General features: G+C 42.0%; 2 protein-coding genes across 2 annotated transcripts; both read left to right on the top strand.

Moving 5' to 3' along the window:
- Nucleotides 1–1606: 1606 nt before the first annotated feature.
- LOC126749453 (B9 domain-containing protein 2) lies at nt 1607–2477 on the top strand. The gene is made up of 2 exons (XM_050459145.1): nt 1607–1970; nt 2035–2477. Exons 1-2 carry the CDS (start codon nt 1883–1885, stop codon nt 2475–2477), a joined length of 531 nt encoding a protein of 176 aa, XP_050315102.1. The 5' UTR covers nt 1607–1882.
- Nucleotides 2461–7649, top strand: LOC126749450 (tectonic-3). Its single transcript, XM_050459140.1, has 4 exons — nt 2461–2712; nt 6018–6390; nt 6449–6627; nt 6678–7649. Exons 1-4 carry the CDS (start codon nt 2461–2463, stop codon nt 7620–7622), a joined length of 1749 nt encoding a protein of 582 aa, XP_050315097.1. The 3' UTR covers nt 7623–7649.
- Nucleotides 7650–11152: the final 3503 nt, after the last annotated feature.

Here is an 11152-nt window from a genome sequence, read left to right as displayed (position 1 = left end):
GATATTGGACTTAGAAGTGAGTGGTCACCTTGAAGACCAAACGTCTTCCTCGGACCTCACTGCACACAAAGCTGGATATTTCCAAGATCTTAATTTGGATCAACGTGAAATCTACAATATATATACAAAACTCTTATAAGAATCATCTGCGGTTTATTTCATGGAAATCCATCCATAATTTTTTGAGATATTGGACTTTGAAGTGAGTGGTCACCTTGAAGACCAAACGTCTTCCTTAGACCCCACTGCACACAAAGCTGGATATTTCCAAGATCTTAATTTGGATCAACGTGAAATCTACAATATTTATATAGAACTCTTAATGGAATCATCTACGTTTTATTTCATGGAAATCCATCCATAATTTTTTGAGATATTGGACTTTGAAGTGAGTGGCCACCTTGAAGACCAAACGTCTTCCCTGAACCCCACTGCACATAAAGCTGAATATTTCCAAGATCTTAATTTAGATCAACGTGAAATCTAGAATATTTATACAGAACTCTTAAAGGAATCATCTGCTTTTTATTTCATGGAAATCCATCCATATTTTTTTGAGATATTGGACTTTGAAGTGAGTGGTCACCTTGAAGACCAAACGTTTTCCTTGGACCTCACTGCACACAAAGCTGGATATTTCCAGGATCTTAATTTGGATCCAGTTGAAATTTACAATATTTATACAGAACTCTTAATGGAATTATCTGCGTTTTATTTCATGGAAATCCATCTATAATTTTTTGAGATATTGGACTTTGAAGTGAGTGGTCACCTTGAAGACCAAAGGTCTTCCTTGGACCTCACTGCACACAAAGCTGGATATTTCCAAGATCTTAATTTGGATCAACATGAAATCTACAATATTTATACAGAACTCTTATAGGAATCATATGCTTTTTATTTCATGGAAATCCATTCATAATTTTTTGAGATATTGGACTTTGAAGTGAGTGGTCACCTTGAAGACCAAAGGTCTTCCTTGGACCCCACTGCACACAAAGCTGGATATTTCCAAGATCTTAATTTGGATCAACGTGAAATCTACAATATTTATACAAAATTCTTATAGGAATCATCTGCTTTTTATTCCATGGAAATCCATGCATAATTTTTTGAGATATTGGACTTTGAAGTGAGTGGTCACCTTGAAGACCAAACGTCTTCCTTAGACCTCACTGCACACAAAGCTGGATATTTCCAAGATCTTAATTTGGATCAACGTGAAATCTACAATATTTATACAAAACTCTTATAGGAATCATTTGTTTTTTGTTTCATGGAAATCCATCCATAATTTTTTGAGATATTGGACTTTGAAGTGAGTGGCCACCTTGAAGACCAAACGTCTTCCCTGAACCCCACTGTACATAAAGCTGGATATTTCTAAGATCCTTATTTGGATCTACCTGAAATCTACAATATTTATACAAAACTTTTAAACGAATCATCTGCTTTTTATTTCATGGAAATCCATCCATATTTTTTTGAGATATTGGACTTTGAAGTGAGTGGTCACCTTGAAGACCAAACGTGTTCCTTGGAGCTCACTGCACACAAAGCTGGATAATTCCGAGGTTTTAGTTTGGATTAACTTGAAACTTACAATATTTATACAAAACTCTTAAGGGAATCATCTGCTTTTTATTTCATGCAAATCCATCTACAATTTTTTGAGATACTGGACTTTAAAGTGGGTGCTCTCCTTGGAGACAAACCCCTTTTTGTATCTATTATACCGATAAATTAACTACATTTGCAACGTCGGCTCACCTTCGATTGTTTACCCTTCCCTGACAGCTCGCACTATGGCAACCCCATTTATACACAAACAAACCCGCGCGCGTTTTGTTTGTATTTCAAATATTATGTATTCGCCTCTCAAATGGCCGAAGTGCACGTGATCGGACAGATCAAAGAGGCGAAAGAGTTTCCCAAACAAGAGCTGTTCTGCAAGTGGTACCTTCAAGCAGGTAAACCATAACACCATAAACAACTGAACCTCCCCCGCACACAACCACCACCACGAATTTTTAGGGAACCATTGGCGGGTAATCGAGGGCAAAAAAGAGGGTCAAACCCCAGTGGCGTCCTCTCAGTTCGACTCGAACCGTTGCTGTTGGTCGTACCCTTTAGATATCCACTTGGCAACGGCCGGAGTGCAGGGCTGGCCCAAGATCTACTTGGAAGTTTATCATTTGGACTGGTTGGGACGCGCCCATTTGTTCGGTTACGGATTGATCACGGTGCCCACCAGTCCGGGGCACCACGTTTTGGATTGTTACACCTGGAGGCCTCTGGGGAACCTTCGGGATCGCGTGTTTCAGTACTTCCTCGGTGGTGGACCTCAAATTAAGTATCCGGACTTGATTTTCTCCCCGGAGAAGAGGTACCGCCTGTCCACGGAGGCTATGGGAGTCGTTAGCCTCGAAGTGGATCTGATCTTGAGGAATTTTAACAATTATGGAGTGGAGTATTGAGTGGCTGATAGTGCTAGTGGTGGTGCCTTGTTTGGGGGAAGATAACGGCACTACCACAGAAACTGTTTTGATTACAACGGAATGGTGCGAGGATGCCAACTGTACTATGCTAAATGAGACCATTATTAGTAGTACCACCCCTGAGGCACCCAAAATAAATACGACAAAGGAACCAAAGAAACAGGGAGTGAAGAAGAAGAAGATTAGTCATGGCGTTTGTTGGTGTGATTTACAGGTAATCGTTGCCTAATAAATGCACTTTTTTTGCACCTTCTTTTGCATAACCCTTCGGCAGAAAACTACTGTAAATTTAAGTGAAAAGCTTATAGGGTTGGATTAGTAGGCCATTACCCTATGCTAAGCCATCTCCGCACACTTCTACCTCCCTCACTCTGAAAGTTATCGCACTTCATCTTAAGGCCTCTCACTTTTTATCAGCCTCTGTGGTGCCAAGTTCCTTCGGCAGACATTTGAACTAAATTCAGGGCAAAAGTGTTTATCGTTGGATGATTAGACCCTTATGCTATCCAAAGCCATCTCCGCATACTTCTACCGCCCTCACACTAGGAGTTATCGCACTTCATCTTAAGGCCTCTCACTCTTTTATCAGCCTCTGTGGTTCAAAGCTCCTTCGGCAGAAATTTGAACTAAATTCAGGGCAAAAGTGTTTATCGTTGGATGAATAGACCCTTACTCTATCCAGAGCTATCTCCGCATACTTCTACCTCCCTCACTCTGGGAGTTATCGCACTTCATCTTAAGACCTCTCACCCCTTAACCAGCCTCTGTGCTTTAAAGTTCCTTCGGCAGAAATTTGAAGTGAATTCAGGGCAAAAGTGTTTATCGTTGGATGATTAGACCCTTATGCTATCCAAAGCCATCTCCGCATATTTCTACCTCCCTCACACTAAGAGTTATCGCACTTCATCTTAAGGCCTCTCACCCCTTAACCAGCCTCTGTGCTTTAAAGTTCCTTCGGCAGAAATTTGAAGTGAATTCAGGGCAAAAGTGTTTATCGTTGGATGAATAGACCCTTACTCTATCCAGAGCTATCTCCGCATACTTCTACCTCCCTCACACTGGGAGTTATCGCACTTCATCTTAAGACCTCTCACTCCTTAACCAGCCTCTGTGCTTTACATTCCTTCGGCAGAAATTTGAACTAAATTCAGGGCAAAAGTGTTTATCGTTGGATAGCTAAACCCTTACGCTATCCAAAGCCATCTCCGTATACTTCTACCTCCCTCACACCAGGAGTTATCGCACTTCATCTTAAGGCCTCTCATTCTTTTATCAGCCTCTGTGGTTCAAAGCTCCTTCGGCAGAAATTTGAACTAAATTCAGGGCAAAAGTGTTTATCGTTGGATAGCTAAACCCTTACTCTATTCAAAGCCATCTCCGCATACTTCTACCTCCCTCACACTAAGAGTTATCGCACTTCATCTTAAGGCCTCTCACCCCTTAACCAGCCTCTGTGCTTTAAAGTTCCTTCGGCAGAAATTTAAAGTGAATTCAGGGCAAAAGTGTTTATCGTTGGATGAATAGACCCTTACTCTATCCAAAGCTATCTCCGCATACTTCTACCTCCCTCACACTAGGAGTTATCGCACTTCGTCTTAAGGCCTCTCACTCTTTTATCAGCCTCTGTGGTTCAAAGCTCCTTCGGCAGAAATTTGAAGTGAATTCAGGGCAAAAGTGTTTATCGTTAAATAGATAAACCCTTACTCTATCCAAATCCATCTCCGCATACTTCTACCTCCCTCACACTAGGAGTTATCGCACTTCATCATAAGGCCTATCACTTTTTTATCAGCCTCTGTAGTTCAAAGTTCCTTCGGCAGAAATTTGAAGTGAATTCAGGGCAAAAGTGTTTATCGTTGAATAGATAAACCCTTACTCTATCCAAAGCCATCTCCGCATACTTCTACCTCCCTCACACTAGGAGTTATCGCACTTCGTCTTAAGGCCTCTCACTCTTTTATCAGCCTCTGTGGTTCAAAGCTCCTTCGGCAGAAATTTGAAGTGAATTCAGGGCAAAAGTGTTTATCGTTAAATAGATAAACCCTTACTCTATCCAAATCCATCTCCGCATACTTCTACCTCCCTCACACTAGGAGTTATCGCACTTCATCTTAAGGCCTCTCACCCCTTTACCAGCCTCTGTGGTTCAAAGCTCCTTCGGCAGAAATTTGAACTAAATTCAGGGCAAAAGTGTTTATCGTTGGATGAATAGACCCTTACTCTATCCAAAGCTATCTCCGCATACTTCTACCTCCCTCACTTTGGGAGTTATCGCACTTCATCTTAAGACCTCTCACCCCTTTACCAGCCTCTGTGCTGCAAAGTTCCTTCGGCAGAAATTTGAAGTGAATTCAGGGCAAAAGTGTTTAAGGTTGAATAGATAAACCCTTACTCTATCCAAAGCCATCTCCGCATACTTCTACCTCCCTCACACTGGGAGTTATCGCACTTCATCTTAAGACCTCTAACCCCTTAACCAGCCTCTGTGGTTCAAAGCTCCTTCGGCAGAAATTTGAAGTGTATTCAGGGCAAAAGTGTTTATCGTTGAATAGATAAACCCTTACTCTATCCAAAGCCATCTCCGCATACTTCTACCTCCCTCACTTTGGGAGTTATGGCACTTCATCTTAAGACCTCTCACCCCTTTACCAGCCTCTGTGCTGCAAAGTTCCTTCGGCAGAAATTTGAAGTGAATTCAGGGCAAAAGTGTTTATCGTTGAATAGATAAACCCTTACTCTATCCAAAGCCATCTCCGCATACTTCTACCTCCCTCACACTAGGAGTTATCGCACTTCATCTTAAGGCCTCTCACTTTTTTATCAGCCTCTGTGGTTCAAAGTTCCTTCGGCAGAAATTTGAAGTGAATTCAGGGCAAAAGTGTTTATCGTTGAATAGATAAACCCTTACTCTATCCAAAGCCATCTCCGCATACTTCTACCTCCCTCACTCTGGGAGTTATCGCACTTCATCTTAAGGCCTCTCACTTTTTTATCAGCCTCTGTGGTGCCAAGTTGCTTCGGCAGAAATTTGAACTAGATTCAGGGCAAAAGTGTTTATCGTTGGATGATTAGACCCTTATGCTATCCAAAGCCATCTCCGCATACTTCTACCTCCCTCACTCTGGGAGTTATCGCACTTCATCTTAAGGCCTCTCACTTTTTTATCAGCCTCTGTGGTGCCAAGTTCCTTCGGCAGAAATTTGAACTAGATTCAGGGCAAAAGTGTTTATCGTTGGATGATTAGACCCTTATGCTATCCAAAGCCATCTCCGCATATTTCTACCTCCCTCACACTAAGAGTTATCGCACTTCATCTTAAGGCCTCTCACCCCTTAACCAGCCTCTGTGCTTTAAAGTTCCTTCGGCAGAAATTTGAACTAAATTCAGGGCAAAAGTGTTTATCGTTGAATAGATAAACCCTTATACTATCCAACGCCATCTCCGCACCCCCCTCTTACCCTCACTCCAGGAGTTATTCGACTACTTCCCGTTCAACCCTCACTTTCTTCAACCTTTCAGCTGGACATCTGTGACGTAAACTGCTGTTGTGACCCCAGCTGTTCCCCCTCGGACAAATCCCTCTTTAAGTACTGTCAAAGGGACCCCAATAGGGTCCGCGATGACTCCCTATGCCATTACAAAGACCTTTTCTACATAAACAACACGGAAATGGTGAAATGGGAGGCGAACAGTGACGGATTGTTTTGTGTGGTGAGTAGATATGTGCCTGCCAGTAGGACGGTGCAGAGGGAGGGCCTGTTGAGGAGGGAAGAGGTGCCAGTGAGGAGCTTTTGGGGGTACCACGAGGTCCCGGAGGTGAAACTGAACGCGACGTATTATCGGTTTGGTGATCCCGTTTGGGTTGTGAAAGATGGGGTGAGGGGGTTGTTGAGTGAGTGGACGCTTGTAAGGGTGCCAGGACGTTTGTTTGTTAACGGTTCCGGTTGCAGGTTTGCCCGATAACTTTTTGTCTGCCCCCTGTAGCATAGGGGTGCCGGTGAAATTTTTACAGGATGCCAAATCTTCTTGCGGCCAAACCGTTCTGGATGGGACCAATTCGTTATTAAACTTCTCAACTTTTTATGACCGCATTCGCGTCATTTCCAACCCTAAAATCCTTAATTTAACGGTAAGTCTTTGTTAAATTGTCATTCCTGGACTAATTTCACTGTTTTTTAGGGCGGGGTACCGGTGGAATCTTTGCAGTGCGACCGTAACCTTAAAAACTGCTCCAATAAGAAAGTTTCCGCGTTATTTTGCCAACAGAATCGATGCCAAAACGCCCTTAAAAAATTACACTATCGACTCTATCACAACGGTACGGGGGGCGTTCAAAAAGTGCTCCTGCTGGCCCACTTGGATAACGTTCGCGGGGAGTTTTCGCAAGAGTACTCGCTCGAGTTCTTGTGGCTTAACACCACCCGAAACTATTCGAAAATCTTTAGCGGTAACCCCGGATATATCGTCGGAAAACCGGTGCTAATAAAAACAAATGCCACCCTAAGGAACTCGACGGAATTCCTCGATAATTTCCTGACCATCCCCGGTAATGTACGGGGGAGGTGCGTCAAGAATTACACCCATTACGACCCCATAGAGTTCGGGTATAATTCGTTAACGAAATGTTCGATACAGGGTGGAAATGCCACGGGAATTTTTAGTCTATACGGGGTGCCTTTAAGAAGTAATGTTACCCGAATGTTTGGGGCCTACGGTAATGGGGGCCAATGGGGCGAGATTTTATACGAGGGGTTGCCAAAGTGTAATATGACCCGTGCGGCGTGTAAGAACCTGACTACTAGGGTGGATATCAAAGTGTTTTACGTTAGGGTGGATATAGATGAGACCGTATTGAATCAGAACAAGATTTTGGGGGTGAAAGTTTGTTTTGGTAATAAAGAGGTGGAGAAACAGGGTCTTATCGAGCTGGTGACCCAAGTGAGTTTTCACGACGTTACCGGGGTGAAACAGAAGAAGTTCGTTGACCCACCCAGTTTGGATGCGAGGTTGCCTTACGATTTCTTTTATCCCTTCGTTAAATTGGGCAACGGGGGGGTTACAAGGGGCCATTGGGGCCTTAAAGTTGTTTTAACCACGTTTGTTCTAATTCACACGGTTTTGTAGTGTAATAAAATAAATTATTATGAAAAACTGTTTTTTATTTTGATAGAAAGTGTTTTCGTAATCTAGGTGATGGGAAGAACTCGATGGTATAGTTAGTTCGAATTCGAAAAAAAAAATTTCTGGAAAAAATCGAAACGGGGGGGGTGTACCCGAAAAATGAAAAAACCCAAACTTTGAAGGCCAATATCTCAGCCTCTATGGTAGCTATCGGGAAAAATCCAACGGTTTTGTCTTAGTTTCGTTCTTCTGAATCCAACGAGACCATCCGCAAGGTCGTAGCTCTTCTAATAGCTGAGATATGGCATTTTTGATGCCCATTTTTGGCCTCAAAAACGAGGTCAAAAAGTGACAATTTCCGAATTTTCAAAGTGCTCTCATTCCTTATTTCTGATCGAATCTGTTATAACCCGATATTTTCGTTATGTACTTGATAAGAACAATCCGCTGGAATAGTTAGTTCGAATTCGAAAAAAAAAATTCTGGAAAAAAATCGAAACGGGGGGGTATACCCGAAAAATGAAAAAACCCAAACTTTGAAGGCCGATATCTCGGCTTCTATGGGAGCTATCGGGAAAATTCCAACGGTTTTGTCTTAGTTTCGTCGTTCTGAATCCAACGACACCACCCCCAAGGTCGTAGCTCTTCTAATAGCTGAGATATGGCATTTTTGATGCCCATTTTTGGCCTCAAAAACAGACGTCGAAAACCGACTTTTTCAGGATTTTCAAAGTGCTCTCATTCCCTTAGTTCTGCTCGGATCCTGTTATAACCCTGTGTTTTCGTAATCTAGGTGACCCAAATAAGACGCTGGTATACTTAGTTTGATTTCGAAAAATTCAATTTTTGGTGAAAAAATTCGATACGGGGGGGTATACCCGAAAAATGAAAAAGTCCAAACTTTGAAGGTTGATATCTTGGCTTCTATGGGAGCTATCGGGAAAATTCCAACAGTTTTGTCTTAGTTTCGTCGTTCTGAATCCAACGAGACCACCCCAAGGTCGTAGCTGTTTTAATAGCTGAGATATGGCATTTTGATGCCCATTTTTGGCCTCAAAAACGGACGTCGAAACCGACTTTTTCAGGATTTTCAAAGTGCTCTCATTCCCTTAGTTCTGCTCGGATCCTGTTATAACCCGGTGTTTTCGTAATCTAGGTGACCCAAATAAGACGCTGGTATACTTAGTTTGATTTCGAAAAAATTCAATTTTTGGTGAAAAAATTCGATACGGGGGGGTATACCCGAAAAAAGAAAAAGTCCAAACTTTGAAGGTCGATATCTCGGCTTCTATGGGAGCTATCGGGAAAATTCCAACGGTTTTGTCTTAGTTTCGTCGTTCTGAATCCAACGAGACCACCCACAAGGTCGTAGCTCTTCTAATAGCTGAGATATGGCATTTTTGATGCCCATTTTTGGCCTCAAAAACGGACGTCGAAAACCGACTTTTTCAGGATTTTCAAAGTGCTCTCATTCCCTTAGTTCTGCTCGGATCCTGTTATAACCCGGTGTTTTCGTAATCTAGGTGACCCAAATAAGACGCTGGTATACTTAGTTTGATTTCGAAAAAATTCAATTTTTGGTGAAAAAATTCGATACGGGGTGGTATACCCGAAAAATGAAAAAGTCCAAACTTTGAAGGTCGATATCTCGGCTTCTATGGGAGCTATCGGGAAAATTCCAACGGTTTTGTCTTAGTTTCGTCGTTCTAAATCCAACGAGACCATCCCCAAGGTCGTAGCTCTTCTAATAGCTGAGATATGGCATTTTTGATGCCCATTTTTGGCCTCAAAAACGGACGTCGAAAACCGACTTTTTCAGGATTTTCAAAGTGCTCTCATTCCCTTAGTTCTGCTCGGATCCTGTTATAACCCGGTGTTTTCGTAATCTAGGTGACCCAAATAAGACGCTGGTATACTTAGTTTGATTTCGAAAAAATTCAATTTTTGGTGAAAAAATTCGATACGGGGGGGTATACCCGAAAAATGAAAAAGTCCAAACTTTGAAGGTTGATATCTTGGCTTCTATGGGAGCTATCGGGAAAATTCCAACAGTTTTGTCTTAGTTTCGTCGTTCTAAATCCAACGAGACCATCCCCAAGGTCGTAGCTCTTCTAATAGCTGAGATATGGCATTTTTGATGCCCATTTTTGGCCTCAAAAACGGACGTCGAAAACCGACTTTTTCAGGATTTTCAAAGTGCTCTCATTCCCTTAGTTCTGCTCGGATCCTGTTATAACCCGGTGTTTTCGTAATCTAGGTGACCCAAATAAGACGCTGGTATACTTAGTTTGATTTCGAAAAAATTCAATTTTTGGTGAAAAAATTCGATACGGGGGGGTACACCCGAAAAATGAAAAAGTCCAAACTTTGAAGGTTGATATCTTGGCTTCTATGCTCAAAAACGGACGTCGAAAACCGACTTTTTCAGGATTTTCAAAGTGCTCTCATTCCCTTAGTTCTGCTCGGATCCTGTTATAACCCGGTGTTTTCGTAATCTAAGTGACCCAAATAAGACGCTGGTATACTTAGTTTGATTTCGAAAAAATTCAATTTTTGGTGAAAAAATTCGATACGGGGGGGTATACCCGAAAAATGAAAAAGTCCAAACTTTGAAGGTTGATATCTTGGCTTCTATGGGAGCTATCGGGAAAATTCCAACAGTTTTGTCTTAGTTTCGTCGTTCTAAATCCAACGAGACCATCCCCAAGGTCGTAGCTCTTCTAATAGCTGAGATATGGCATTTTTGATGCCCATTTTTGGCCTCAAAAACAGACGTCGAAAACCGACTTTTTCAGGATTTTCAAAGTGCTCTCATTCCCTTAGTTCTGCTTGGATCCTGTTATAACCCGGTGTTTTCGTAATCTAGGTGACCCAAATAAGACGCTGGTATACTTAGTTTGATTTCGAAAAAATTCAATTTTTGGTGAAAAAATTCGATACGGGGGGGTATACCCGAAAAATGAAAAAGTCCAAACTTTGAAGGTTGATATCTTGGCTTCTATGGGAGCTATCGGGAAAATTCCAACAGTTTTGTCTTAGTTTCGTCGTTCTAAATCCAACGAGACCATCCCCAAGGTCGTAGCTCTTCTAATAGCTGAGATATGGCATTTTTGATGCCCATTTTTGGCCTCAAAAACAGACGTCGAAAACCGACTTTTTCAGGATTTTCAAAGTGCTCTCATTCCCTTAGTTCTGCTCGGATCCTGTTATAACCCGGTGTTTTCGTAATCTAAGTGACCCAAATAAGACGCTGGTATACTTAGTTTGATTTCGAAAAAATTCAATTTTTGGTGAAAAAATTCGATACGGGGGGGTATACCCGAAAAATGAAAAAGTCCAAACTTTGAAGGTCGATATCTCGGCTTCTATGTGAGCTATCGGGAAAATTCCAACGGTTTTGTCTTAGTTTCGTCGTTCTGAATCCAACGAGACCACCCCCAAGGTCGTAGCTCTTCTAATAGCTGAGATATGGCATTTTTGATGCCCATTTTTGGCCTCAAAAACGGACGTCGAAAACCGACTTTTTCAGGATT

The sequence above is a fragment of the Anthonomus grandis genome (assembly GCF_022605725.1).
Source record: "Anthonomus grandis grandis chromosome 1 unlocalized genomic scaffold, icAntGran1.3 Chromosome57, whole genome shotgun sequence".
Taxonomy (NCBI): domain Eukaryota; kingdom Metazoa; phylum Arthropoda; class Insecta; order Coleoptera; family Curculionidae; genus Anthonomus; species Anthonomus grandis.
The sequence above is the reverse complement of the archived record's forward strand: the minus strand, read 5'-3'. Positions and strand labels throughout refer to the sequence as shown.

What these genes read in the sequence shown, in the direction of transcription:
- LOC126749453 (XM_050459145.1), top strand. Translation starts at nt 1,883, where the DNA reads ATGGCCGAAGTGCACGTGATCGGACAGATCAAAGAGGCGAAAGAGTTT. An exon ending in CAAGTGGTACCTTCAAGCAG is followed by an intron (nt 1,971 to 2,034) that starts GTAAACCATAAC and finishes ACGAATTTTTAG; the next exon opens with GGAACCATTGGCGGGTAATC.
- LOC126749450 (XM_050459140.1), top strand. Translation starts at nt 2,461, where the DNA reads ATGGAGTGGAGTATTGAGTGGCTGATAGTGCTAGTGGTGGTGCCTTGT. An exon ending in TGGGGTGAGGGGGTTGTTGA is followed by an intron (nt 6,391 to 6,448) that starts GTGAGTGGACGC and finishes TTCCGGTTGCAG; the next exon opens with GTTTGCCCGATAACTTTTTG. An exon ending in CTAAAATCCTTAATTTAACG is followed by an intron (nt 6,628 to 6,677) that starts GTAAGTCTTTGT and finishes ACTGTTTTTTAG; the next exon opens with GGCGGGGTACCGGTGGAATC.